Source organism: Channa argus, chromosome 4, assembly GCF_033026475.1.
Source record: "Channa argus isolate prfri chromosome 4, Channa argus male v1.0, whole genome shotgun sequence".
Lineage (NCBI taxonomy): Eukaryota > Metazoa > Chordata > Actinopteri > Anabantiformes > Channidae > Channa > Channa argus.
Window position 1 is genome coordinate 15,190,903 of NC_090200.1, and position 27,431 is coordinate 15,218,333.

At 37.7% G+C, this 27,431-nt stretch overlaps 1 protein-coding gene across 5 annotated transcripts; it reads left to right on the plus strand.

Moving 5' to 3' along the window:
* The first annotated feature begins 1,666 nt into the window (after positions 1–1,666).
* On the plus strand, positions 1,667–26,749 carry chd2 (chromodomain helicase DNA binding protein 2). Of its 5 annotated transcripts, XM_067502297.1 has the most exons (41): positions 1,668–1,848; positions 3,175–3,241; positions 3,386–3,449; positions 6,178–6,223; positions 7,845–9,742; positions 12,925–13,159; positions 13,817–13,903; positions 14,053–14,114; positions 14,552–14,668; positions 14,961–15,137; positions 15,310–15,449; positions 15,554–15,779; positions 15,865–15,965; positions 16,075–16,116; positions 16,252–16,430; positions 16,607–16,731; positions 16,841–17,057; positions 17,147–17,236; positions 17,366–17,556; positions 17,669–17,857; positions 18,246–18,408; positions 18,574–18,726; positions 19,521–19,592; positions 20,003–20,152; positions 20,249–20,397; positions 20,484–20,580; positions 20,669–20,761; positions 21,069–21,242; positions 21,403–21,572; positions 21,725–21,766; positions 21,904–22,043; positions 22,136–22,274; positions 22,382–22,532; positions 22,656–22,778; positions 22,897–23,019; positions 23,457–23,597; positions 23,768–23,884; positions 24,062–24,340; positions 24,430–24,613; positions 24,758–25,004; positions 25,114–26,749. In XM_067502297.1, the coding sequence occupies exons 5-41, from the start codon at positions 9,597–9,599 to the stop codon at positions 25,394–25,396; spliced, it is 5,514 nt and encodes a 1,837-aa protein (XP_067358398.1). In that variant the 5' UTR covers positions 1,668–1,848; positions 3,175–3,241; positions 3,386–3,449; positions 6,178–6,223; positions 7,845–9,596; the 3' UTR covers positions 25,397–26,749. The 5 variants fall into 5 exon arrangements, with proteins under 5 accessions (XP_067358399.1, XP_067358401.1, XP_067358402.1 ...); XM_067502298.1 differs by lacking the exon at positions 6,178–6,223 and having other exon boundaries at positions 1,667–1,848; XM_067502300.1 differs by lacking the exons at positions 23,768–23,884; positions 24,062–24,340; positions 24,430–24,613; positions 24,758–25,004; positions 25,114–26,749 and having other exon boundaries at positions 1,667–1,848; positions 22,897–23,075.
* Positions 26,750–27,431: the final 682 nt, after the last annotated feature.

The window sequence follows — 27,431 nt, forward strand, 5'->3', positions numbered from 1 at the left end:
GACTTTTCTGATAGGACTTTGATGTTTTCCTCTTGATTTAGATCTTTGCTTGCCTTGTTCCACACTTGTAAGTCACTTTGGATAAAAGCGTCTGCTAAATAAGTAAATGTAAATGTTAAACATGTACATTTCCTGTTATTCATTGATTTGCAATGATTTGCTCTACACAATAAACATCATGCCATAGTTGAAACAAAAATGCAGAATTTAAGAGGGGAATGTATTGCTGAAAGGGCATGGTCAAGTATGAGTACATTTCCAATGTTCAATTTCTTACACAAGCACAATTTGCAACATTTAGATAAGTTGCAACCAAACTGATACAGCCAAAAGAAACATTTCAGATTCTTAACATAGATGCTCAACATATTTAGTGGGTAATCGCTGCCCTATTTAAACCCATCCAAGCGACGAGTCGGTATGAGGCTATGTTCACTTCACTTGTAATGTCTGAAAATGTATGCACTTGCTGGGTACTCCTGTTGCTAGGCTGAAGATCTTTTTAAAGAAATCTTCCACAGTAGAGCGCATGCGCTGTTGTGCCACACACCTCATTGGCCAGTGATGGGGGAGGCATGCATACCACAGACTCCACAGAATGTCCAACAAAGGCTGCATTGACTGAACTGGGAAATTTTGCAAAGTTTTGCTATCCTGATTAGATTTCTGAGTCTATTTGTTCGGCTCTTTTCAGACTAAATATGTAGTATGATTAATTTAATTGACAGTGTTGTTTTGCCACTGACTAGGCCAGACTCTGTACAGCATCTGATGTGGCCTTTATGGCGTTATACATCTGCTACAAGAATTTTACACAGGTTTTTTTCCCTTTGAAATAACTCTTTCACAAGTCATATCCTTAATATGAACATGTTGTTAAAAAGAAACCTAAAAACACGATCATTCTATGTATGGCACATCTCACTGTAAAATGTTGTTATGTATGACCTCAGTCCCACCTCCATTGCTTCATTAGTGTAAAACAACAGTAATGACGTTGCCTACATTAAAAAAAAAACAAAAAAACAAGTCCAATATCCCAACTATGCTGTGCTTAAACATTGAATAAACATGTTGTTGCTCATTTATTAAAAGCCCAGCACATAAAACACCAGGCCTGTCAAGACTTCTTAGGGTAAAGGGCCTAAAGATTCCAGACAGTTATTAAGAATTGTTTTTGGCAAGATACAAGTTGTTACACAATAAGTGTACCTACATCTGTGATGCACAAAGTTGTCCTGTGTAGCTGATGAGAAAAAAGACACTGTCCCATTGCTGGTTGTTCTTTTTTGATTACCATAAATAACGTCACAAAAGTTCTTATTTACGCTAAAATAGAACCACTATATGGCCTTGGATATACAGTGACGACATGTTTACAGCAACCGTTCATAAGTCCTAAAGTCCAATTGTAGCAGGATTTAATGTGGCCTAGCTAACAGTTAGCTGACTGTGACGCCGTTACACACAGATATGTTTTACCACACAAGTGAAAACATTATGTTTACTTATTGTGCGAAAGAAAACGTGTCAAACGTGCTGCCGGGGCTGTGAACCCCAAGTTAGAACGGCGTTCGGATTCAGTGGGCTGCTAGCACTAGCTAGATGGAGCTGGAGAGGAAGTGGAGTTTGGCTTACGTTGAGAGCGAAGTGGGCAGAGCCGCTGAAGGATATCAGCTCAGGCAGAGGCAGAGGGGACGCACACAACAGAGGAGCAAGGCGTCGAGGACGGAGAGGAGGAAGGGCGGAACGATGCGACCGAAAGGGCGAGCAAAACGACGAAAATCGCCCAAAAAGGCGACACTGACCGATACAGACGACGGGGGATAGTCACGGCCTGAATAATGGGTAAGAACTTCAGACTAATCATACATTTAAAGCTGTAAAATACGAGTCAGGGGGCGTTTGGCAATATGGTGGAGAGAACGACAGTTAGACGCAGTGTTGTAAAAATGGCCATGGTGTGTTGTCAGCGAAGAATAAGACAACGGTCTGTACAGTGTCTAATGCGTGTAATAGTATTTTTGGTGATGGAATTTGCATGTTTGCTAACTCTGTGTCGAGTTTACCTAGTTCATGTTTGGACAAGCACATTTGTTCTCGACCTGTTTGGTGTTATTTCAACCTACGCATTTTAAAATGTGCTTTGTCCTTGAAAGGGCAAATGCCCTCGTCTGAATTTACTCGACGAAAACAATAAAAATAGCAAACGTTTCGTTTTTTAAATGCTTTATTAACGCTGATCATCATCACCACAACAGGTTTGGGCATATTTTTGTTTATTTTGAGTATATTTGTTTTTTGATGTTTTTTTAGCACATTGCAAAATAAAAAAATATTTTAATTTTTTTAATTTTTCGTTTTCTTGACCACAGAGTGTACACGTGTAGTTTGTAACAAGATTTAAGTGTTACATGCTCTAAAACGTATTTTAAAAATGTTTAAATACATTATGGCAAGTTATCAGATATTTAACATATGACTATTAACAACACTTTTCACATTGTGGACAATATTCCTACACTTTACATGATTTCTTAGTCAAATAAAGGTTCTATATGTTATAAAACCTTAGACATACTTCGAAATACAAAATAGGGTGTTGGCTTTTAACCCTTTGAGGAACTGAATGGAGAAGTCATTTAAATGTGTAGATAAATTGAGTTAGTCTATATTATATTAGACCTACAAGACCGTTCAAGATTTCCTTTTATGTTAGAAACTTTACTAAGTATGATTATGAAAAAACACCAAATACTGCATTTAAAATTAAATAAAGAAATCAAATAATCTCAATCTCACTCTCACCCACTGGGTTGTTGATTTATTTACATATGAAGACAAATACTACACATAACAAATTAGATTATGTGCAACATTTTCTAATAGATCATCAGAAGCTATAAAGTTAAATCAAAAGGATTAGTACGACCCTGCACAAAACAAAATGTCCTCTAAGCTATTCTCAATAGGATGCTACTGTTCAAGGCACATTTAGTTGCATTTTGCGCCACCAAGATATACGAAGACGAGACATTTTCGCTACTATATATGCAACAACTTTTGTGATTATCTTAACTTAATGAGCTGTAAAATATTCTCAAATAAGTTTACGCAAATTGCAATTTTATTAATTGTGTCTACAAAAACTGATAAAGATTTTGTACATTTCAGGGATTCCCCTTGATGTTTCACAAATTGCGTCAAAGAAGAAAGGTGATCACCTGACCCCAGCTAAATGGTAGGTTTTTCTTTTTCCAAGCCTAGACTTTCATTGTCTTTCACAATCTCAGAAGCTTCAGTCTCTTTACTGCCACATACCTGTAACCAGTAGGGTGTGCCGCTGTCACGTTTTCTATCTGAAAGTTTGTTTTTCTGTTTTAAGGGCCGATATTTAGCCACTATGGCGTCGTGATCTGAAGGATTCGGGTGATTCGCCATAGGGATTTGTAAGTATTATTTTTCAGACTGATTAAATGTGCAGAATATTGCTTATGTTTTATCTTGGGCTCTTCAAATGTGTTGATCAAGCTAAATCTTTTAATTAACCATTCAAACATAAGTGCGTATAAAGCCCAATCATCTGTACATATTTATCGTAATAGTATAAGTATAACCATTATGGCTAGACATTAATTTTGCAGTTTTTTCTAATTAAGTCGTTGTATATTGAATGACATTGAGGCTTATAGTTATAGTAGTGCCCCCTAGTGTATGTGTGAGAATGTACACTTCAATAAAAAAAAATTGCAAGCGATCACATATGGGAATTTGCAGGACACACCTAGTTTCCCCGGACTTAAATAGGGACTTATGACAGTAAAATATAACAGGGTTTGACATTGAAGCATACCGCTAATAATACCGCTAATTAAATTAAAAGTGTGCACCATGAAGTTGTTTTCATTGTCAGCATGTCATTGTCCAGGTTTTTAAAAAATAATAATATTATAGTATACTGCTACAACAGGAGATCTTTAGGAGTCAAGCTAGTGGTAGCGCGAGACATGAAATCAACTGGCTTTGCTCTGCTCGGTACTCCCTCTCTACACTCTGTCCATGGGATAGTAGCGTTAGTTGTTATGACATGCCAGAAAACTACGCGTCAAGACAACCAACCTTTTCCATTTGGAAATTCCGCTTCTCCCCCAGTTTTCTTCTGCAGCTGAACATGGCCATCCTCAATCTCTTCTTGCCCACCTTTATGCTAAGTACGCTAGGATAATGTTGGATTCAGGACCTTGCTAGCCTGCTTGCCAGTCAAAGCAACACCTGTACTATCCGTTAAAACCGTATATATTTTTACGTAATATGGTCATGATGGCTTCTGAAGCACTTGGAATGTTCATTTATTGTTTTTGCATCCTACGTAACAAAAGCACTTAAATTTAATATTCATTATACTCATATCAAACATATATTTTAATCAGTAACATGTTATCACACAATTTGTGGCTCATCAACATAAAAGGAAAAAGATTTGTCAGATTATACTAGTTTTTATAATGTGAAACGACTTGCTAGACAAATTTCAACTTTTGACATTCATCCCTGGATGATGCAACCACTAACTTGCCATGTTTTATAACGAGAAACAGAACTTGAGTCACATGGAGCACATTTTTCACTAAAACTGATATATCTGTCCGTAGTTTGATAATGTATACATTTCAAGTTTGGAAAAACTTAAATATTTTGTTAAGTCATTTAGATTATCCAACTGGTAATGTTTTGTGAGGGTACGGTAAAAGGACTTTTGGCTCATTTTGGATATGGCGGTGCACTTGAGACAAAGACCTGGCCTGTCGAAGACATGGCGACAGTCTCGTCAAAATTATTTCAATCAATCGAATTAAATCAATAATTCATTTGTTTTACAAAAGTGGAATATTGAGTGTTGCTTTTGATCTACATTGATCTAAGTGTCCTTGTGTCCCTACTTTGTTTTTGTGACACTTTGGTTATATTTCTCAAAAACCTAAATTTCATCTACATGGACGTGGAAGCGCCTGTTTTCATTGTTGGGTGTGAAGTCATCACTGCCACAAACACGACTTTGAGAATATGTGCGTGTAGCAAAATGTAAATTGCAACAACTGCTTCTGAGATTTTGAGTGCACCAATATTTATTTATTGGAAGAATGACATTGAACATTACCTGTGCACTTGATACTGATCAATCCATAAAGCCAATCTTGTGAGCCTTTAGCATCATCACAATTCTTTAGTTAATAATAAAGGGTCAATATCATTGAAGTGCACTGACATTATTGAACCCAATTAAATTAATAAGTTGCTGTGAATATAACAAAAATTAGTTTCCCCATACTTTTAAATCCTAACTCTAGGTAGTTGCTCTTATAAACAGACAATTTGGCGAAAAGAACAAAGAGGCAAATCCATACGTCAAGCAATACTTATTGCTTAAATGGCATATGTGCATTTGGTGGATGTTTATAGTAAAAACACTCTATGGTCAGTTGAAGACAGTGATTCCCGAGTTTCCCAAGAGCCCAAAAATGCCCCATGTGGCACCAAAACTGTAAAGCCTACCTAGAGTCATGTACAGTATGTTGTGTTCATGTGCCATAGTTTCAAAAAAACAATGCCTGTGGTCCACTGTAATCAAAAGACCCAGCATTTTTTCTGCCCTAAAAAAACAAAACAAAACAAGTGTACTATGTGGATTGTTACAACGCCACTTCAAATTACTACAAGACATAATCTGTTATAATTAGATTCCGTTGGTGAAACAAATTGGACAGAAAGAATTTTTTGTATTTGGTCCCCATTATCATATACAGTACAATGTACAATAAAAAGTTTGTTAAACAAAAATCTTATTAATAAGAGTGCTCTATTGACTATTTTAATAAAGTCAAAGACGCATGGCATTTAGGCTTTGGTTAAACTTGGCCCTAGCCTTGATAGATTAGAACCAACAAGCGAAACATTTAAAATATTTACCTAAATATTGTTTTAACAACATAACTATGGATAGGTAAAAGTTTTACATAGGTGGCCAGTGATTAGTTTTCCACATCTGCTGTATAGAAGTTGAGCCATTAATCATATTTTGTTATTGTACAGTTGTTTAGTTTGAAGAGAATCGTGTATTTTCTCAATCTAATGTGTGTTCACATCACATTCATTGAGTGTTACTTTTTTCTTCCACAGTGGAGACATGGACAGGTGTGATTTTGAACAAAAAGAAGACAGCTCTGTAAGTTTCTCATGTTTGACCTGAGTTCTTAATAATATGCTTAATAAGCTGAATAGAAATCTTAACACAAGTAACAAGTTTTTTCATATATGCTAATTGGATTTCTAAAGTTATTATACCTCCCCCAATTTTATGTAGACATTACACAACATTTCTGTAGATCTGTTTGACTACATGTGGGTGCGTAACATTATTGATCAAATATAAGATATATTTAATTGGGCAATATGAGAACCTCACAAGTGTTGCCTTGTGTTAGCACTTAATTTCTCTTAGCATTTACGTTCTCCATTTTATTCAAATATCAGTAGGTAGTTTTATTTGATGTTGTATTCGAAGTTATAAGGGGGATTTTTTTTTTGATGAAAGAAAATTACAATTGTTTAAAGGGTTGCTTTAATAATTATTGGCTTGTTATATGTCAAATCTTTGCTTTGAGTGGTGTTTTTTTTTTTTTTTTTTATAAGGCTGTGCACCTACTTTTAAGTACAATATTATGTGCTTGCATGACAGTTTGTAGTTGTTTTCATCTTAATTTGTTTGATCAACACTGTTGTGTAATTCAGTAGTAGGGATTAAGGCGTATTCACATTAGAGTGGAAAATGGTTGCAACACCTCTTTATTGGTGCTTTATGTGGTGCACAGCGCCAGCTCTGTACAAAACTTTGTTGCGCAGAGCGGAACCACGGCTAATGTTCTGATTTGTTGAACTTTGACCCGCACTGCGCTGAGATTTGTGGGTGCTGCCCGAAGTGCATGATCTATTACACTGTACACATTACCCTTATTGAAATCACACGAAAACGGATACACCTACAAAGACTGTTGAAGAGCAGGGTCTCTCTTAGTCTACCTGGAACTTGGCAATCAACTAGTAGCTACATTAGCATTGTAGTTAAGGTAAAGCTGTTAAGTACAGCACCCCTGGGAGTTTGAGGTATGCATCAACCAGTGCGTCACATGCAGCAACAGACCCTTATTTTTTCAGTGATAATGTGAACACGCCTTAACGCTTAACGTGAATTGAGCTAACTGTAGCTTCATTATACCCCTAGTGGTCAGCTGATGAATTTGTTTGGTTTGTTCAAGGTTTATTTTTTAATTGTTGCGACATTTTCATAACACAGACTTCATTTTGCAGGTTACTTTAAAATTAACAAAAAAGTGTCAATTCAGAGCCCTGCTTAATTTCAAAACTTGCTTTGAGTAAAGTTTATTACACTTCTCGCTGAATAACTAGCTGAATGCTAGCCGTTCCCCTGTGTGGGCTTTAAATCTATTTATGTATTGTAGAGGCATACAAGTTGTATTGCATATATCATTGTCTAAAGACAATAAGACAATAACTGTCTAAAGACAATGAGATCTACGCATTAAATAAAATTATTAAAACGAACAATTTTTTAATTTCTGTATTCTTACAAACGTTTTATATTTCATTCAGATTACCTTGCAGTCGTGCAATGCTAGCTAACGCAGTTGAAAGCTAAACACAATTGTTAAACCTGTCTTCCGTTTGGTCTAGTTTAGCATGCCTTCTTTAACACACAGTAAATCATTACTCATTTCAGCTGCACTGTGGGCTTACAACCTTTCCTTCTTTTTTTTTATCCTATCAAGACCCCATTCAAGTGGAAATTGGTGAAGTGGAGACTGCGTTATTTAACATGAAGATGGCAAGCGGTTTAGCCAAATTTTGACGATGAGGATTCTGACTGGACTTTTGACATTTGGATTTCAATTTTTTTTTACAACAACATGGACACTGGAACACTGTTGCTGGCTGTATAATGGACTCTCACTTACAGTGTTTTTGAGAAAAAGAAAACCCGTCATTGTACCTTTTAATACCCAAATGTTGTTTTTAAATAAAGTGTATGTCAATATATTTTTTTCCTGACTTTGTTTTATTAGCTAGGTGGCGAACAAAATCTGGCGCAATATTTTAGTAGCGCTGACTTTTTCTTTTTTTTTTTTTTTTTTTTTTTTTTTATTTAGCTCGGACGTTTGTTTTTTTTAAATACGTTTGTCCGTAGCATAAATTGATTTGATTAGCACTGACTTTGTAACGAACCATAAAAGCGTGTTCACGTATAAGCTAGTGCAACCTTTTAAGCTTTGTGCTGGTGAAAAGATTTTCTGAAGAAATGGTAATTTCCTGGTGTCTTTATAGGAAATATTCAATTCAATTTTTAGGATAAAGAAAATGGTTGGCAGACCACTGTTTAGAAACCACATTCGTGTAATTATCAAATGACTTCAATCAGAACAGAAATGGTTTCCAAAGGCTGTAAAATGGCTCCTGGTTGTCCTCCTTCCTCTCTGAGCAGGAAGTGATGCAATTGATGCAAAAACATATATACACAGTTCTACAGCCTTCCACTATTTTTACATTTTTATTAAGTGTGATGATAGCTTTCAATATCAGGCGTGTGTCCTGTGGCTGAGATTATATGTAAGTTTATATAAAAGCAAAACTTAAACATAATAAAAGGGGTGGGACTTACAGATCACCTGAGTGTGGGGTAAATGGAAATAACGTCAATCAAAGGCAAAGCTTTCAGAGCTAGGAAGGAGCTCTAGATGGCGGCTGAGCCTTGGGAAGGGTGCCATGGGCTTCGTCAGACCGTTTCTATCGTTTGTTTTTCGACTAAGACCGCTTGATTCTGGTGAAAAATTAACAGCTGTCGTCGTACGATCGGTGTTTTAACAAAAATTTAGGCGTTTGGCGTGCTTTTGAGCTGACTTTTCGAGCCGTAGCAGCCGCCTGTGCTGGAGGAGTGCTTGTCGTTGTTTTCCATACTGTGCTCTGGCAGCCATGGCGCGCCTCCATTTTTAGTGTGCAGCTCGCCTCTGTCGCGCAGGGTCTGACAGTGGTGAAGACTGTAAAGGCCTACAAGCGTTTTGAAACAACTTATTTTTTCTTTTTTTTTTGTAATTTATTAAGTTATTATTTCTACACAGTCTTATTTTTATTCGAGTCGGATAATAGTTTAAACCTCCGTGATAGAGCGAACGTGAATCTAATAGTCCATTTATAGGCTGCCCACCTTTCTTCTCATTGAATTTATATGTTTACATTGTGTATTCTATAATTTTCTGGATTTCTCAACCTTAAATCTTATTTTTCTTATCCTTCATCTGATGACGCAGTTAGAATTAATTGCATGCGGCTACATCCGAGGACTATATTGAAAGACATGTGGATGTTTAACTTGCAGTATTAACATTCATGGTCTTTGTTTATAATATTTAAGTTAGCGATGTAAATAGCGAATCCAAATCGTTCGATTTAATGTCTTTTTCTTTACTCGTGTCGCACCGCCTGTGTTTAAGCTGCCACCTGAGCAAAGGCAATCTAGTGGGACTTGTATGATAGTTCATGCTTCCTCTAACTTTTTGACAGTAAATACCTGGACAAAACACCATCTTATCAAAGATTTTCAGGATACTACGATGATGAAGAATAAAAGTAAAAAACAAGAGGATGAAGGATCGACTCAAAGCAATGCCTCAAGGTATGAGTGTTATACTTTTTTTTTTTTTTTTTTTTTACCTTTTTCATAGCTGCTTTGATTGTTTACGTTGTCAAGCATGGTTGATCACCTGTGTATACATTTCCGACGTGGGTTTTAAGAAATGCACAAATGTCATGGATGACCTTGCTATTGTTTAATAGCCACACCCTGATTTTTTTTTTCCTACCATTTCTTACATTCATAAACGGAGGTATCAGGCCTATGTTAAAAGATTATTGCCCGCAAGATGCTTGACCACAGGAAGACACATTTTGTTGTGTATTACATTGCAAATGATTTGTCACAGATGCTTATGTCTTATCTTTATAATGTAATATGCCCCTTGTCTTATTAGTTGGTGCTGCATTGCACCATTTTATCAACGTTGCTGTTGTTTGATTTGTATTTATTTCAGAAACCATTTATTGCTTTTTATGTTTCTAATGGTCAAACAAATTCAGGCTTTAGATGTGTCTAATGTAACACACTTTGTCATGCATATTCAACATAAAACCAACTTGCATGTGGCTACAGTTTTAATTTTATATAAATCTTAACTTTTTTTATTTGAAACTGTACGTAAAGTTTTGACCAGGTCACATGAAATGCAAGTTTGATTATGGTTAGTTGTGCATCTCAGCAGCTTGTAATCCTCAACAATTAAATGTCTTGTAAATCATTTTCTTTTGTTTTCGTTTTTTTTTTTTGTGTGTGTTTTCCCAATATGGATAGCATACACTTAAACACACTTTACTGTTGTCTACTGTGTTATTATGTCAGTGTTCACATACTTATGTAACATTTTAAGCTTTACATTATCTTTCACGGAAGGTTACCTTACTTGGGATTTGAGGGGGTTTTTTTGGCATTGAATGGTGACAATATTTCTTGCACAGTGATTCTTACTGAATAGTTGCTTTCACAATTAAGGCAACATCTTTCATTCATTAGCAGCACCTATCACATAAAACTGTTATATTTTGTAGTGTCAGATTAATATTCACTTTGTGATCATTAAAATTGGCAGTACTTATTGCATAGTGTTAATTGGCGCATCGGTTTTGAACATGTCTGATGCTTATGAATGTTAGGTAAACAATGTCTATTTCAATTTGACTGAATTTGTATTACATGTGAGGTAGGGAAGGGCCTATAGTCAGAAGTCCGAACTTTTAATATATTAAAGTTTTTTGTTTTTTAATTATAGTATTGTCTGCTTTTATTCCGAAGTGTTTAACATATTCAAGTCTGTTATGTTATTCAGAGGTATCCAAATCTTTATATTAAAATCTATGGAAACACATTTTGCTCAATAAAGATGGTTTTAAAAACTAATATCAGGATGGTTTGCATGGTGTCAGGACAATGCAGAAGTACTGCAAGTAGGTAGCCATTATTCAAATATGATGTATTTGTTGTATCCGTGCTGTGTAACAGTTTAGGTTCTTAGTATAAAGGGTTACTGCCATGTTTTATAACCAATAAGTGCAGCCTGCTCTTAATAGATCCTGATTTCAAATTATCAGAGGGTGTTTGGATGCTTAATGCATTTAATCACCCACAGCAATTTACTGACTACACTGCAGAAGTTACATCACACTTGTAGTTTTTGTGTGATCTTGTGGCAGCCATTTTAGTATTTCAGCTTTCAGTAAAATATCTTCTGCTACTGATGACAGCCCAACTATTTCATAGTAGTAAATTGTCTCTGTAGGCATGCAGAGCATCAGACTGAACAACATATTTTCTGCTGACTCTATGAAACGCAATGTCTTACTAAAAAACTGTACACCTGCTCTACTGGGTCACAAAATGGCCCTTGCTTTGTGTGCCCAGCTTGCTTACTTATCTGTGGTAAAACTTAGCTCAGAACTACATGGAGGAGGAACAGGAAGAGTTCAGACCTTGGAAAGCCTGCACATTTTGTTACTATAGGCCAGTTTTCCACCTAGCAACACGCCAGCCAATAGAAATTCGCGTATAAGTCCTTCCCACCCACTTTTGACCTCTTAAAGCGGAACAAGCTTTGTACTTCCGAGTTTGGTCATTGAGGCAGTGGAAGGCAAAAGTCGAACGAAAGCAAGGATTCCACGCCAGTTCTGCTGTCACTATATAGCTCCCACAAGTGATGGTAACACTTTACAGTGTTTTAGCAGCTGTGTAGTTAAGAAATACCCATATCTGTATTATTTACAGATTTAGTAAGATGAATATAAATTAATTCACAGCTAATAAGTGTGCTCTTCTTAATAAAAACCTATATATGAAGTGCTGATTAGGCTTGTATGTATATTTTAATGTTTCTAAGACAAGCCCATGTGTTAAACAATTCGTTTTGAGGCAGTGAGTGGGTTATTTATTCTGAAAGTGTGGCGCCACCATGTGGCCAGACGAGATACACCATGCTGAAAAAGCCAGACATGAGAGGTCAGCATGGTCAACAAGCCTTTTTTTTTTACTTTTATGTTTCTAAAATGCATAGAAAATAACTTATTTGTATAATTTTGACTGTAGTATAAAGTTGAAGTAGGATCATTATTTCAAAGGTATCCTTGTTTCCTGTGGCATGTGTTCAAAATAAAATCCATAAACCAGTGCTTAACAGTGTATAAGGGTCAGATCTCTTAAGGAGACCCATGTTTAAACTTACAGGGGTATAAGAAGAATAAAATGTTTTAACAAAAACCTAATTTTCAGATTAAATTTTTTTTAAATACTTTATTTTTTGCGGCTTCTAAACATCCTTTAAATAAAACTGTTAGAAAAACAATCAAAACTTGTTCTTCACAAGTTATTGTCAGCTTTTGGTGTAACCTGTCATGATTTAACCAATCAAAAAACAATATTGCAGTAATTTAGTTATTTTAAATTAGACGTGTTACGTTTTTATTTAATAATCACATTGGAAATTTTAATGTGGTTTTGTTTTTCAATTTAATTGCCCTTCAGTCCTTTTTCATAATAGAAATAATTTTTTGTGTTGAAAACTGGTCTATGTACTTAAATGTTTAGCTGAGTAAGGAACATTGGTGCATGATGTAATGAGGTTCCTTTTTTCGCTTGGCTCAACTTACTCATGCCATCAAGCTTGCATATCCCATTCAGAGTGTGCACTTAAATTTTAGAACATCTACTTACACTTTTTGCCATGTTGTATGGTGAAAATGTTTTTGTTCCTGTAGTAATTCAGCGTCAGAAGAATCAAACCACTCAGCGTCTGAGTCCGGAAGTCAATCGGAGAGTGATCATGGCAGCGAGAGGAGAAGATCCCACAACTCTGAGTCAAACAGTTCATCAGAGTCGGAGAGTCACTCAGAGTCAGAGAGCGAGTCTGCTGAGTCCAAATCACGGCAGACAACTGCAGAAGTCAAAGACAAGCCAGTTAGAAAGAAGGAGCGTCTGGCAGACGTGAAGAAGGTAATGGCCAATTAACTGAAGAGAGGTATTAACATTTTCTGGGGTGACTAATTGTTCATAAAGTACTTTAAGGTTCCATTTCTCTTATAATGGAGATTGCTATTACCTTTTTTGTGTAATCAGGTGTAGTTCTGGGGAAAGAAAGGTTCAGTGTTCTCTGCAAGTGCATCCTCAGTTACGCATGTTTTACTTTAGACCTAATGGAACTCTATGTTGCTTATTCATAGTTTATCCTAATTCAAATTTCTGCATTCTGCATGTTCTCACTGGAGGAGTAAAGGTTGAATGAAAAACTAGTATACATACTAAACAAAGTTTTTGTTTTGTTTTTTATGTGTAGTTGAAGTACACTTCTGTCCCATAGTGCAGTACACAAATGTAAACGTTAACAGGCAGTGAAGCAAATCTTAGAAGGCAACTAACAGGAAAATAAACAATTTTAATATAATCAATTTTAATGTCAATTTTGGACAGTGTTTTTCAGGCTCTGTGAAACTGGGAAGTACTATATATGTTACTATTATTTGGTGTTTTGTAGTGTAAACAAATAAGTGAGGTGGATCAATGGTGAAATAATCTTTAGCTGTAGCACATGCATAATACATACTAACAAATTAGTTAAATGTAGAACTGAATTGGGATATGTTATGTTCATAGATGTGGGAAGAGCATCCAGATGTGTACGGGGTGAGAAGGTCCAATCGCAGTAGACAAGAGCCGGCTCGGTTAAACATTGGAGCTGGGGTAAGTCAGTGTAAATGAAGAACTTCTAAACAAAGACAATATGCCGCATGCATGTAGTCCTGCTTTGTAAAAAAGCTACTTGTGCCATCTAGTGGATATTCTTTGTTAGTGCTGCTGCATTTCATTGGCTGTGTTGACGGTATTTACAGGGCAGCAGTGAGTCTGAGAGCGAAAGTCCTAAGAGAAGGACATCTCGGTCTAAGAAAAAGGAGTAAGTACGAGGATTGTGGACATCTTTGTGGATTTGTGTTATTATTTTATGCTTACTGTTTTATCTTCCTTTTTCACGGCATCATATTTATTCAAATCATTTTGAATTTTGCCATATTAAAACACCTCATTTATTTGCTTGATTTTTACAGTAGTTTCCACAGTTCGTCGTTGTCATTTTGTTGAACGTGTGTTCATATTGTGATTCTTGTCATATAATGCTGTCTTTTGTAAATGGGTATCTGTTTGGCTAAATTAGTTTCAGGCAGCCAGGTTTTTGTCAAATTTATGTCAAATTTGATTGGTCAGAACCAGATGCTTATCCCTGATCAGATTGGGTTGTGTTGAATACCCTATGGCCTGTATTTTATAAAATTATAATTGGTTATAGCAATGATTGGCCTTGAGGGTGAACTTGTGGCATTTCTTTGTTGTAAGAAATATCTGGAAAGATGATGACTCAAATGATGAAGAGGAGGAGGAGGAGGCTACCGACAGTACAGACAGTGAGCAGGAAGAGAAAAAAGTTAGATCCAGACGACTTCCTGCTAGAAGGTAAGAGCGTAGTAAAACCTGGCCATCAGACAGCTACCCACTGGTCATCTAAAAATCATTCCATAATGTATGAATAGTTCATTGATTACACATTTTGTGCTTCATTTGGTGACAGAATGCAGTGTAAAATAGTTTTAAATTTCAATTTATTATGTTCAATAAGCAAGGCCACGCTGGCTGTTGGCTGCCATTTACCAAATGGCCAGAGATCAAAAAATGACATGTCTAGGAATTTGCTTCACAAACCCTTAAGTTGTTTGCATTTTTGTGTGCCTAACTATGCGTTTTACAGACCTCAGGCTAAATCATCGTCTGTCAAAAAGCAGCTGTCTCAAAAAGGAAAAAAGTCCAGAAAACAGGACTCTTCAGTTGAGGAAGATGACGAGGATGATGATGACGATGATGATGATGATGAGGAAGACACTCCAAAAAGACAGACTCGAAGAAGGGGTGCAACAAAAGTCGAAAGGTGCATTTCTTATCCCAAAGTATTTTTTCTCTTCAGAGTTTCAGATTTATTTTTAGTACATATTTCCATGTTTTAGTTTCATCAGGACTCCAGATTGTACCATCTCAACAAGTAGTACGAAGCTTCTTAACTCATACATCACCACCACCGCTGTCTTTCTCTTGTGTTAAAGTTATAAAGAGGACCAACATGACTTTGAAACAGACTCGGATGACCTGATTGAAATGACGGGGGATGCAGGCGAGGAACAGCAGGACGATGACAGTGAAACAATTGAGAAGGTCATGGACACCAGAATAAGCAAAAAAGGAGGTGATACATTTTCTCTCATCTCTTCATTTTCTGAAGACAATATTGTTTTTCTTAATGAAAATACATCAAGATGCATGTATATAATCACATTTTTTCCCATCTAGCCACTGGGGCTTCAACTACTGTATATACTGTAGAGGAAAATGGTGACCCATGTGAAGGCTTTGACCCTGAAAATGATGAGGGGGAGACTCAGTATCTGATCAAGTGGAAAGGCTGGTCCTACATCCACAACACATGGGAGAGTATGGATTCTCTGACACAGCAGAAGGTCAAGGGACTAAAGAAACTAGACAACTACAAAAAGAAAAGTGAAGAACTCAATTCATGGTGAAAATCTTTGTCTTGCTTTAACAGTTTTTCTATAAATATTCATTTTTCCATGATTTTTCAGTTGACACTACCCTTTTTTTAGGTTGAGGAGGGCATCTCCTGAGGATGTAGAATTTCATAACTGCCAACAGGAGCTAACTTCTGACTTAAGCAAGCAGTTTCAAATCATTGAGCGGGTCATTGGTAAGAAGATATTTTGTATTTGCTGATATCTGTTATTGCTGCAGATATATTACTATGCAACTGCAAATTGGCGTCATAGTTTTTCTAAAATGTATTTTATAATTAACAGCTACAAAAACAGGAAAGACACCAGGATCCTCTGACTTTCCCTGTAAGCCCCCCTCCCTTTTTTTTCAACAATGTCTCTGTTGGCTGCATTATTTTAGAAGCTTCTTGTTCTGTGCTTTTCTTGAAAAGGACAGTTGATTTCCTATTAACTTTTTTATTAATTGTGTGTTTTGATTAGCTCATAGTCACAAGACACCATCCTCCAATGAGCCGGAATATCTATGCAAGTGGATGGGGTTACCCTATTCTGAGTGCAGCTGGGAAGACGGAGCCTTGATTAGAAAGAAGTTTCAGCACTGCATAGACAGTTTTATAAACCGAAACTCCAGCAAAACCGTCCCCTCTAAAGAGTGCAAGGTAGCCATCTTATCTTCACTTTTAAAACAGAGTTTCTAAAAATGTAAATCTGTTATGTGATGTGACAGTTTGAACACACAGATGCTACACAGAAAAAGACCCAGCTGTCTGACAAGGTTGAACCCAGAATCATGTTGCCAACTGCATCACAATGCTGTTTGTTAACTGGATTTCAGGTGTTAAAGCAAAGACCGAGGTTTGTTGCTCTGAAGAAACAACCATCATATATTGGCGATGAGAATTTAGAGCTAAGAGATTATCAGCTGGATGGGTTGAACTGGTTGGCTCACTCCTGGTGCAGGTACAATATGATAAAATCTAATAATTATGTTGGTTTTAGTTGCCTCATGTGGGGAACAAAGTGTGATTACAAAGGAAAAACTTCCCATTATCTCCCTTGTCCTCCTCAGGTGCAATAGTGTTATCCTCGCTGATGAAATGGGACTGGGGAAAACCATCCAGACCATCTCCTTCCTGTCCTACTTGTTCCACCAGCATCAGCTGTACGGACCTTTCTTACTGGTCGTGCCTCTGTCCACGCTCACCTCCTGGCAAAGGGAGTTTGCCATCTGGGCACCAGACATGAATGTGGTGGTCTACCTTGGTGATGTCATGAGCAGGAAAACTGTATGTTGAATTAGTCTGGAGGGTTTTTTTTATCTGTTGTTGTTGTATTTCTAGAGTTGGGTACATAAACATACTTTTCTTTTGTGTAGATCCGTGACTATGAGTGGGTGAATCATCAAACGAAAAGAATCCGTTTCAATGCACTTTTAACCACTTATGAGATTCTTCTTAAAGATAAGGTAGGTCCAAATATAAATCACATTTCTTTACAATAGTGCCGTACAATATAATAATATTTTTTATTAAAGAATTATTTCATGCCTGAAGAGAATCAGTCACTTAGGTTGTCTTACCAATTCGTCCCCAAGGGTGTGCTTGGCAACATTAATTGGGCATTCCTGGGTGTGGATGAAGCCCACAGGCTGAAGAATGATGACTCCCTGCTGTATAAATCATTAATGGAGTTCAGGTCCAACCACAGACTCCTTATTACTGGCACTCCTCTGCAGAACTCTCTCAAAGAGCTCTGGTCGCTGTTGCACTTTCTCATGCCTGACAAGTATGTCCTGATTTTATAAATAGTAAAAAAAAAAAAAAAAAGATTCTATAGAAAGAGCAGGGAAAACTAGAATTATAAGTGACACAAGTGACATTTTTGATATGCACTGCAGGTTTGACTCCTGGGAGGATTTTGAAGATGAGCACGGGAAAGGGAGGGACAATGGCTATCAAAGCCTTCACAAAGTCCTCGAGCCGTTCCTTCTCCGACGTGTCAAGAAAGATGTGGAAAAATCTCTGCCTGCAAAGGTGGAGCAGATCCTTCGTGTTGACATGACCGCACAACAGAAACAATTTTACAAGTATGTCTTATTAATATTACCTATTTATTGCATTTGTCTTCCAAATAAATATTTGTACAGTAGCTGCATTTCTTCTTCCCTTTAACTAACGCGTATCTTTAAGTATGCGGAGAGGTGCTATAAAGCCTCCTGTGATCCAGGCACATTGAACAGTAGTGGCACCAGTGCAGAAGTATTGGTTCTAAAGATTTAGAGAATTGTTCAATTATTTCTGCTTCATTAGTAAGTTTTGGAACATTCATATTTATTATAATTTTATAACCACCTAAAGCACTAAATATGGAGCGTGTAGCAGAGCAGGAGGGCTGGGCAGAGGAGACGGCAGTCTCATACCAGCACTAGTTTAAGTTGAATTTTCTCACTTGAATTTGTTCCTGAATGTTTCCAGGTGGATTTTAACAAGAAATTACAAAGCACTTTCTAAAGGCACCAGAGGCAGCTCCAACGGCTTCCTGAACATCGTTATGGAACTGAAAAAGTGCTGCAACCATAGTTTTCTCATCAAACAGCCTGAGGAGGGAGAGACTGACTCACAGCAGGAAAACCTGCAGGTAAGTCTCCTCATGAACCTTCTTTTGCTCGAAGCAACACCTCAGGTCAATTCTGCTTGGCTTTGCTAAGTTGTAACAAAAGAACATGATATCCCCAACAGACACCTCAGTCTCACTTAATGTTTCTGATTTTTAGTGCTAACAACTTAACTTTGTTTGTCACAGTGTCTAGTGAAGGGCAGCGGGAAGCTGGTGCTGCTGGACAAGCTTCTGACCAGACTCAGAGAAAGAGGCAACAGAGTCCTGATTTTCTCCCAGATGGTCAGGATGTTAGATATTCTGGCTGAATACCTCACTAAGAAACGTTACCCATTCCAGGTAAGATTTGCACAGTTTTAGGTCAAATTCATATTCAACTACATGTCAGTGTCATTGTAACTATTTTGAGTGATAATTTGCATCAACAATTAAAAATCATTCCAATCAGTCTGAAAAAAATCAATCCTCATAAGAGTTTGTGGTTGCTTTAGGGTAAGCAGTGATGTACCTCTGTGAGATGGACACAAATTTCTGCTTATGATCTGTGATGTAGTTATGACAGTTCAAACACACAAAGGAAGTATCTGAACACTAACTCTTTTAGAAACATAGTCAACAATATCTTCACTGCATACATACTGTGTGGTGCTTGTCACCCTTGTAATGTTTGACATTTACGAGTCCACTGGGTTCCATTAACCTTTAAGAACAAGTGGACCCAACTGCATCAGTATTTCCAGAAAGGGTGTACTGCATAACCAGACTGATAATGGAGGCAGACTTCAGTTTTTGACTGGCGTCCTTATTGGTGCTTACAGTGAAGGGGCATTTAGGGTGGTTGTGTTGGGCTGGTTTGACTCCGACGAGGATCAGATGTCAGTGTTTGTGCACATGTACTCTGCCAAGCTGAGAGTTCATGTGGTTATTTATATCAAGTTATTTTCTGCTGAAGACCAGGTCCTGCAAGTCACCCGACTTTCGTTGTTTTTTGCTGACCTAATCTTTGCAGTAGACTGTTTTGATCTCTCTGAGCATGTCGACGAGGTACAATCGCAGAGTGATGCCAAGTTAGAGCAAGTAGCTTCCTAGGAAATGAAAGGTTAAATCTCTCTCTTTGACACTCTCTTCTCCAGCGTTTGGACGGCTCCATAAAGGGAGAAATCCGAAAGCAAGCACTTGACCACTTTAATGCAGAAGGCTCAGAGGTATGTATATCATAACCTAATACTGCTGATACTAACAGGGTGTGGAATTTTGATTAGCCCCTAAACATCTGTTCATGCTGCACTAAATAAATAATATATTTATGTTACGTGATGTTTCAGATGTTATCAATATCATTCAAGGGAACGGGATGATACTACATTTTTAATTGTTTTAGTTTTTTCGGATTATGTTATTTGAAAACAGAAGCAGCTATTTTAAGTAATGATGTAAAAAATTTGATTTTGTGATTTCTTGGAGGAAGTAGGTTGTATTGTTCAGTTACATTTTGTACTTCCATTCACCTATTTTGTTTGTTCTTATTAGTACCCAGAGTTCATGGTATATTTACTATAAATTGGTATGGTGTTTCGCTTCATGAGATTTATAGTTGGTTTAATCTGTTTTCTAGGACTTCTGCTTCCTGTTGTCTACTAGAGCTGGAGGTTTAGGAATTAACTTGGCCTCAGCAGACACAGTAGTCATCTTTGACTCCGACTGGAATCCTCAAAATGACCTGCAAGCACAAGCCAGGGCTCACAGGATTGGCCAGAAGAAACAGGTAAACTCACTGACTCAGGTTATGGCTGCCATTCTATTCATGCTGCATGATTTGTAGAGTTATTTTATAAAACATATCTGTACATTTCTTTCAAAGGTGAATATATATCGACTGGTCACCAAAGCAACAGTGGAGGAGGACATCATAGAAAGGGCAAAGAAAAAGATGGTTTTGGACCATCTTGTCATTCAGAGAATGGACACCACTGGTCGAACTGTATTGGACAGTAACTCAGGAAACACAAAGTAATATGCCACCGCTTTTTGCTAAATGAATTTTAACGTTGACGTACTGAAATCTTGTGTAGTCAACATTTCCACTTTTTTCACAGTTCAAACCCATTCAATAAAGAAGAATTGACAGCTATTCTTAAGTTTGGTGCAGAGGATCTTTTTAAAGAGGCAGAAGGAGAGGAGTCTGAACCACAGGTACCATAATAAGTTAATAGTCTTACATTAAAATTTGGCTTAATTTTTCAAAATATCCACCATTATATAACAGTTTCTTTTTTCGTAGGAGATGGATATTGAAGAGATCCTGAGGTTGGCTGAAACAAGAGAAAGTGACCCGGGCTCAAGTGCAACAGATGAACTTCTGTCTCAGTTCAAAGTACTGTATCTACAATTTTGTGTTGTTAAATTATAGTTCTCTCACTCACTCACACACACACACACACACACACACATACACATATACACGGAGCAGGTTGTAGAATTTCAACATGTCACCTTAATGTCTAATGTTGTGAGCAGTGCGTCCCTACCGGTACTATGCATTCAGACAGTTCTTTTGAAATAAATATCATGGCAATTATATTTCAGTATCACCTTTAAAGAACCTAAACTAAAGCCAGTATCAGGCCTATTCTTCAACTTGCCCTTTTATTTATTTATTTATTTTTCTCTCGGTGCCTCAGGTGGCTAACTTCTCTAGCATGGAAGAGACCACACCAGAGTTTGAGGAGAAGCCAGTGCGAGAATGGGATGATATTATCCCAGAGGAACAACGACGCAAAATTGAGGAGGAGGAGAAACAGCGGGAGATGGAGGATATCTTCATGCTGCCTAGAAGCAGAAGTTCCAATAAGAGGGTAAGATTTATTTGATAATGACACATTTTCCCTTTTTCTAGCACTGATGACCTAATCCCTGTTATTTATTCCAGCCCTACCTACATATTGAGACATTTTTGATTTAGTATGATGTATTTTTAACTGCTACTTTGCATTTGCCTCTTTTTGTGTCATTTAGGCTCAGGCTAATGACAGTGACAGTGATGTGGGTTCCAAGCTGAAGCACCGCTCCTCGGGCTCTGAGAGCGAGACAGATGATAGTGACGATGACAAGAAGCCAAAGAAGAGAGGCAGACCCAGAGCTCGCAAAAACAATGTGGAGGGTTTCACAGATGCTGAGATCCGGAGGTAAAAATATTCATTGAGCCTTTTTTTTTTTTTTTTGGCTTAGTTTTAATATTGTCCGTATTGTGCAGTAAAGCATAATTGTATTAGTTAGTGTTTGTTTGTTTGTATTTTTAGGGTCACAGTTAATAATGTATTGACAATATCATTTACAGGTTCATTAAGGCATACAAGAAATTTGGATCTCCACTTGAAAGGTATGCATACTGTGATTTTAATAGTGATTTTATCATTTCAGTCGGTCATTTATTAATAGTCTTAAATCATTTGCAGACATATGAGCAAACAAGTTATCTGATGTACCATTTAGTCAAGTGCTCTTTTCTGCAACCAGGTTAGAAGCAATCGCTCGAGACTCAGAGCTAGTGGACAAATCCATAGCAGACCTGAAGAGACTTGGTGAACTCATTCATACTAGCTGTGTGGCTGCAGTGCAGGAGCATGAGGAACACCTTAAAGAGAACCCAGTTGAAGGTATTTTGCTTTTATTTGTTTGGAGTTTTTTTTTTCCCAGGACAAAAATATATTGGTGGTTATTATTATTATTATTATTATTATTATTCCAGCCAAAGGTCCTGGGAAACGGAGAGGAATCAATATCAAGATCTCAGGAGTGCAGGTCAATGCCAAGTCAATCATCCAGCATGAGGAGGAGTTTGAGCCTCTGCACAAAGCAGTGCCCTCCAACCCGGCTGAAAGGAATAAGTAAGATACCACTGCAAATATATGGAAGTGCTTTGTCTTATGTTCAAGATGTTCAGAAAATGTGCATCTGTGTTGTAGATTTAATCTGACAACACTGCTTCCCACAGGTTCAAGCTGACGTGCAGAGTGAAGGTTGCCCACTTTGATGTAGAGTGGGAGGTGCAAGATGACATTCAGCTCTTACTTGGCATATATGAACATGGCTTTGGCAATTGGGATCTGATCAAGACAGATCCTGACCTTAAACTGGCCGACAAGGTAAATAAAAAAGCAGTAAATTTACCATTTGCCTTTGATAGCATTCAGACCTTCATCAGCACTTCTTTAAAACTGGTTTGTCTATCCGAAGATAACACCAACATTTGCATCATTTTCAAACAGATTCTCCCAGATGACCCAAGCAAGAAGCCTCAGGCTAAGCAGCTGCAGGCGAGAGCTGAGTACCTTCTTAAGCTTTTGAAAAAAGAACAAGACAATACTGACTTGTCTAAAACAGGGGAGGAGGTATGCTGCTATTAATCACAGAGTAACTCATGCGTACTGTTTTCATAACATGACATTTGCCTTTGACACACACAAAAACCCCCCAATCACATCCCTCATGCAATATCTTCCTCTAAAGGTCAAAGTGAAGAAGAGGAAGCCTCGGATGAAAAAGGAGAACAAAATCTTTAAGGATGAGCAAGGCAATGACATCTCCTCCCCACGCTTGTCTGACAACCCATCTGAGGAGGGGGAAGTCAAGGTCAGCTGTTAGATGATGCAGTGTGACCTGTTGTGCCCAGGCTGAGTTGTAATGCTGTATGCAGGTTTTGCAGTTCTTAAAATACATGGGTTTTCTCTGTAGGTTGTGTTTAGGATACTGATGTGTAACACAAACAGGGGCTAGGTGAAGACTGCTTTTTTCCCCCTCTTGGCAGCTTCCAGAGTAGTAGTGTTTAACAAGAACAACTACACACATGCTAAACTAAGTATTTTTGTAATTATTTGTAAACCTTGTCAAAATTCGATTTAGTAGTAGCCTTTGCAGTTGCGGACCTGCAGCTAAATACCATAAAGGTGAAAGGGAGATTATGAACCCTATTCAAAATTGCCTCTTAATAGAAGTATAATTCGGAGAACTAGTAGATGTATGGGCAGCATGTATTATATTGCTTATTTTATTATCTTGTGTTTGAGCAGGATGATGGAACAGAGAAGTCCCCCTCCAAGAAGAGACAAAGGAAAAAGGATAACAAAGAGAACAAAGAAAAACAGGGAACTCCTAAGAAGGAGAAGGATGGGGACAAGGAAAAGAAGGGTACAAAGCCAAGAAAAGAGAAGGTATTTCACAGATGTATTCTTAGCCATAACAGTTGTGCTTTTCTCAGTGTTTTAAAATTTTTGCATGGTTAAAACAAATGAAGCTTTTCTTTGTAACAATACACAAAATGTTTGCATTGCACTTAAAAGAAAGTGACTGTTGCCTTAATGTCTAGTATTTTGTCTTTCAGGCAAAAGGAGCAAAAGGGAAGAAGACTCAAGGCCCCGTTCACATTACAGCAGGGTCGGAGCCGATTCCCATTGAAGGGAAGGAGGATGATGAACTTGACCAGGACACTTTCAGTATTGTGAGTTTCTATCACTCCCTACTTTTATTTATGGGCAAGGATTAAGCCAGTGGACTTTTATCTGTAATGTGTAAGAAGACATTGGCTGCACACTTATGTCTGTGTTGAAGTTTTAAAATGTTTTCTTAAATCGTCATCCCAACCTAACCTAACCTAGCGAACTGTGAATGTGCCTAGTGTAAGGAGCGCATGAGGCCAGTAAAAAAGGCCTTGAAGCAGCTGGATAAACCAGACGAGGGACTGTCTGACCAGGAGCAGCTCCAACACACACGCACATGCCTACTGAAGATTGGAGATCGAATCACAGAGTGCCTTAAATCCTACAGTGACCCTGAACATGTCAAAAACTGGCGAAGAAACCTCTGGATTTTTGTATCAAAGTTTACAGAGTTCAGTGCGCGGAAGCTCCATAAGCTTTACAAAATGGCCCAGAAGAAGCGATCACATGAAGAAGAGGCAAGTTGCTCGAGTTGTTGACCAGGTTTTCTAATGAACATGGTCTCTCATATGTATACAACACTAAAATTATCCTGTGACATTTCCAGAAGGAGCAGAAGAAGAGGGACGATTCTGCAGGGAAGGTAAAACCTTTCAGACCAGAACCTTCGGGCTCAAGCAGAGACTCTTCGGGTACACAAATGTCCTCTAAGCCCGCGTCTCATGTGGGCTCCCATGGACATCACAGAGAACCTTACAATGCAGTTAACAAGCGGCACTTCGGGAACGATGGTATGTTATTGCTTGTAAGGCACAGAAATCTCTTCCAGCAGGGGAATATAGGACATACAATTATGCAAATACTGGTAGCACACTTTTCATTATGGAAAAAGAAATATTGGTCATTTAATTAATACATTTCTTATTTCATTACAGAACGAGGAGACTGGCAGAGGGACCGAAAATATGGTTACCCCGGCAACAGCAACCAGTCGTGGCAGGGAGACCGACATCATCCATATGATAGTCATCGTTACAAGGATCACTATGGTGATCGACGTTCACATGGAGATGGGTATCGCAGTTTAGGCAATTATCGCAACAACACTTCCCCTCGAAAAAGGCCATATGAACAGTACAGTAACGATCGGGACCACAGGGGCCACAGACCCTACTACGACAGGTGAGAGCTGGTCAAACTTGCAGATATGTTTTGGTACTTATGGTTAAACAAAACAACATTCATGCTGTCAAAACTTTGCTTTGAAACCTTGCCGTTATTGATATTTCAGACATCCGGACCCAAAAAGAAGACGACCTGATGAATTTTGTCCCACCTACCACCAGGGACGAGAAGGCCCTCTTCAGGACTTCAGGAGGATGCCAGAGCACAGGCCAGCAGTTCCACCTGGGCCAGACCACTACAGCAGGCCCTTCCACCCTGACAATCCTCCTCCACTATTGGACCCTCGCTCACCGCAGGCACAGAAATCTCCCCAGGACTCCCGCTCTCCGCTTGAGCGACCTGTAGATCCAAACGCTGTAGTAGACCCGAGCTGGAACAGAAAAACGTAAAGTCCAGCACAACCAGAAATTAGTCTAGGTATTTTCTCCAGAGTCAAAGCCACATGCTGCTGCTGATGGACAAGTCTGGTGTTGCCAGTCATAAGCTCACAGTTGGAAAGGGAATCAACATGTACCCTCTTTACCAGCAAAACCAAACTATTTGCTCTTTTTTTTTTTTCTTTACCCAGTGACTGTGGCTGTGACTAATGTGTCTCCTGAAGGAAGAGGTTTTTTCCTCTTGTCATCTTCAAAATGAAACTAAACAAAAAGAAGCATCTTTATTTAAATGAACTGACTTGATCAGTCATGGTAAGACTTAGTGGAATGCTTTACTGATGCTTAGTCCCATGGACTATTTTCTAAGGAGAACCTAGGATACATAAACTGATGACTGATTTCAATCCTAAAAGTGCCTGAAGGTTTTGGCCTTTTGAATGGTAAATGTATGGGATTATTCCCAAAGGAACCATGACATGGACACTATTATTATTACTATGATTACTTTTTTGTGTGTTTAGCTTTAAGTCATGCAAATGATGTCATTGGAAGATTTCCGTACAGAAGAATGTGTAATGTGTTATAATCTGCACCTTTAAAATGTTTATCATGAACATGTAGCTGAACGGAATTAAAGAGAACCACCATGTGGGTTTAAATGGTGGCATGATGGGACGGTTTGGATCTTTTGAAATGAAAGTTGAATGATCACTCAAGCCAGTATGTTTCCTCTACAACAGTCCACAGTAAGTTCAAAAATGGTTTTAATAAATTCACATTCTCAAATGTACAAATAATCGCTTCTGTCATTGTGTAGTTGTATAAATCATTGCAGTCTTTTTGCTTTGTTCACTTTAACCACTGTCTTCTGAGTAGTCTCGATGAAATGGAAGCTTAACAACAGTATTCTATGTAACAACTTGTGTGAAGGTTCATTACACTACGACTTGGAGCAATCCTTTATTTTTTGCCTTTAAGTATTATAATGGTTAAGAATAGTATTCCAGTGTCCTTTCATGAATATGCCTACGTTCCATCTTTGTAAGTAATAAATTATGTCTGAATATACTATGTGATTAAAACATTTTTCCTTCCTAATCTGTGATTTAGCAATACTTCAGTTGTTTTGTTGCTGGTACGTTGTAAAAGTTTAAGGAAGTTGCTGATCACATTTCAATATGTTTCACCTTTGTTCACCCTTTTCCTGTGCCAAATGTGGTCTCACTTTGACCCTCCTTTGTTTTGCTTCTCCATTTGTGCCTTATTTATGTATGTATTATAATCATACTGTATATTGGTTCATGAACAGTCTGCAGTCTAACTCATGCAGGATGTAGTATTAAACAGTCAACATTTTAAGGAAAACGCTCCGACTTGCTAAATCATATTTGAGTGAAAATCGGTAAAGGGACCACAAATTCTGGTAATTTGTCAGGTGGTTCTGTGATTTGAGGGGAAAAATACAAACCTTAATATCAAGAATTTGTGTTTTGTCTGGGGCACTTAGCTGACCTGTTACAGCCAGCACATATTTTCTTCCACATTAAGCAAGCTCCAGTTCCTGTATCAAATGTTCTTAAAGAGTCTAAATTTATATTTGTGATAGCCACTCTTCATGAGAACTGTGCTGTACATATGTAATAAACTTTGTTACACAATGGAAGTTGGTCAACCCTCATCTAATATAGTAAATTGTCTGATAAGCATATTTAACATTTTCCAAATTATTTCTGCAAAAACATTTTCAAACTCATGGCTGCTTATGTAAAAATTATACAGTAAATGATGCAAATGTTCATACACGCATCTTAACTGCCCCAAAGGTCTTAAGAGATAACAGAAGCAGCTGCTTCACTCATTTTGTAACTTGACAATAGATCAGATCCTAATATTAACACTCCTATGCAATTGGGGGAAAAAAAATTACAATGGTACAATTGATTCAGCATGAATCATGTAAGGATACAATTCTCAAAGGTTATGTTCTTTAAATTTACTGAATGTTGATATTTCAAATCGCAGACACATCGATGACATCTAAACACGT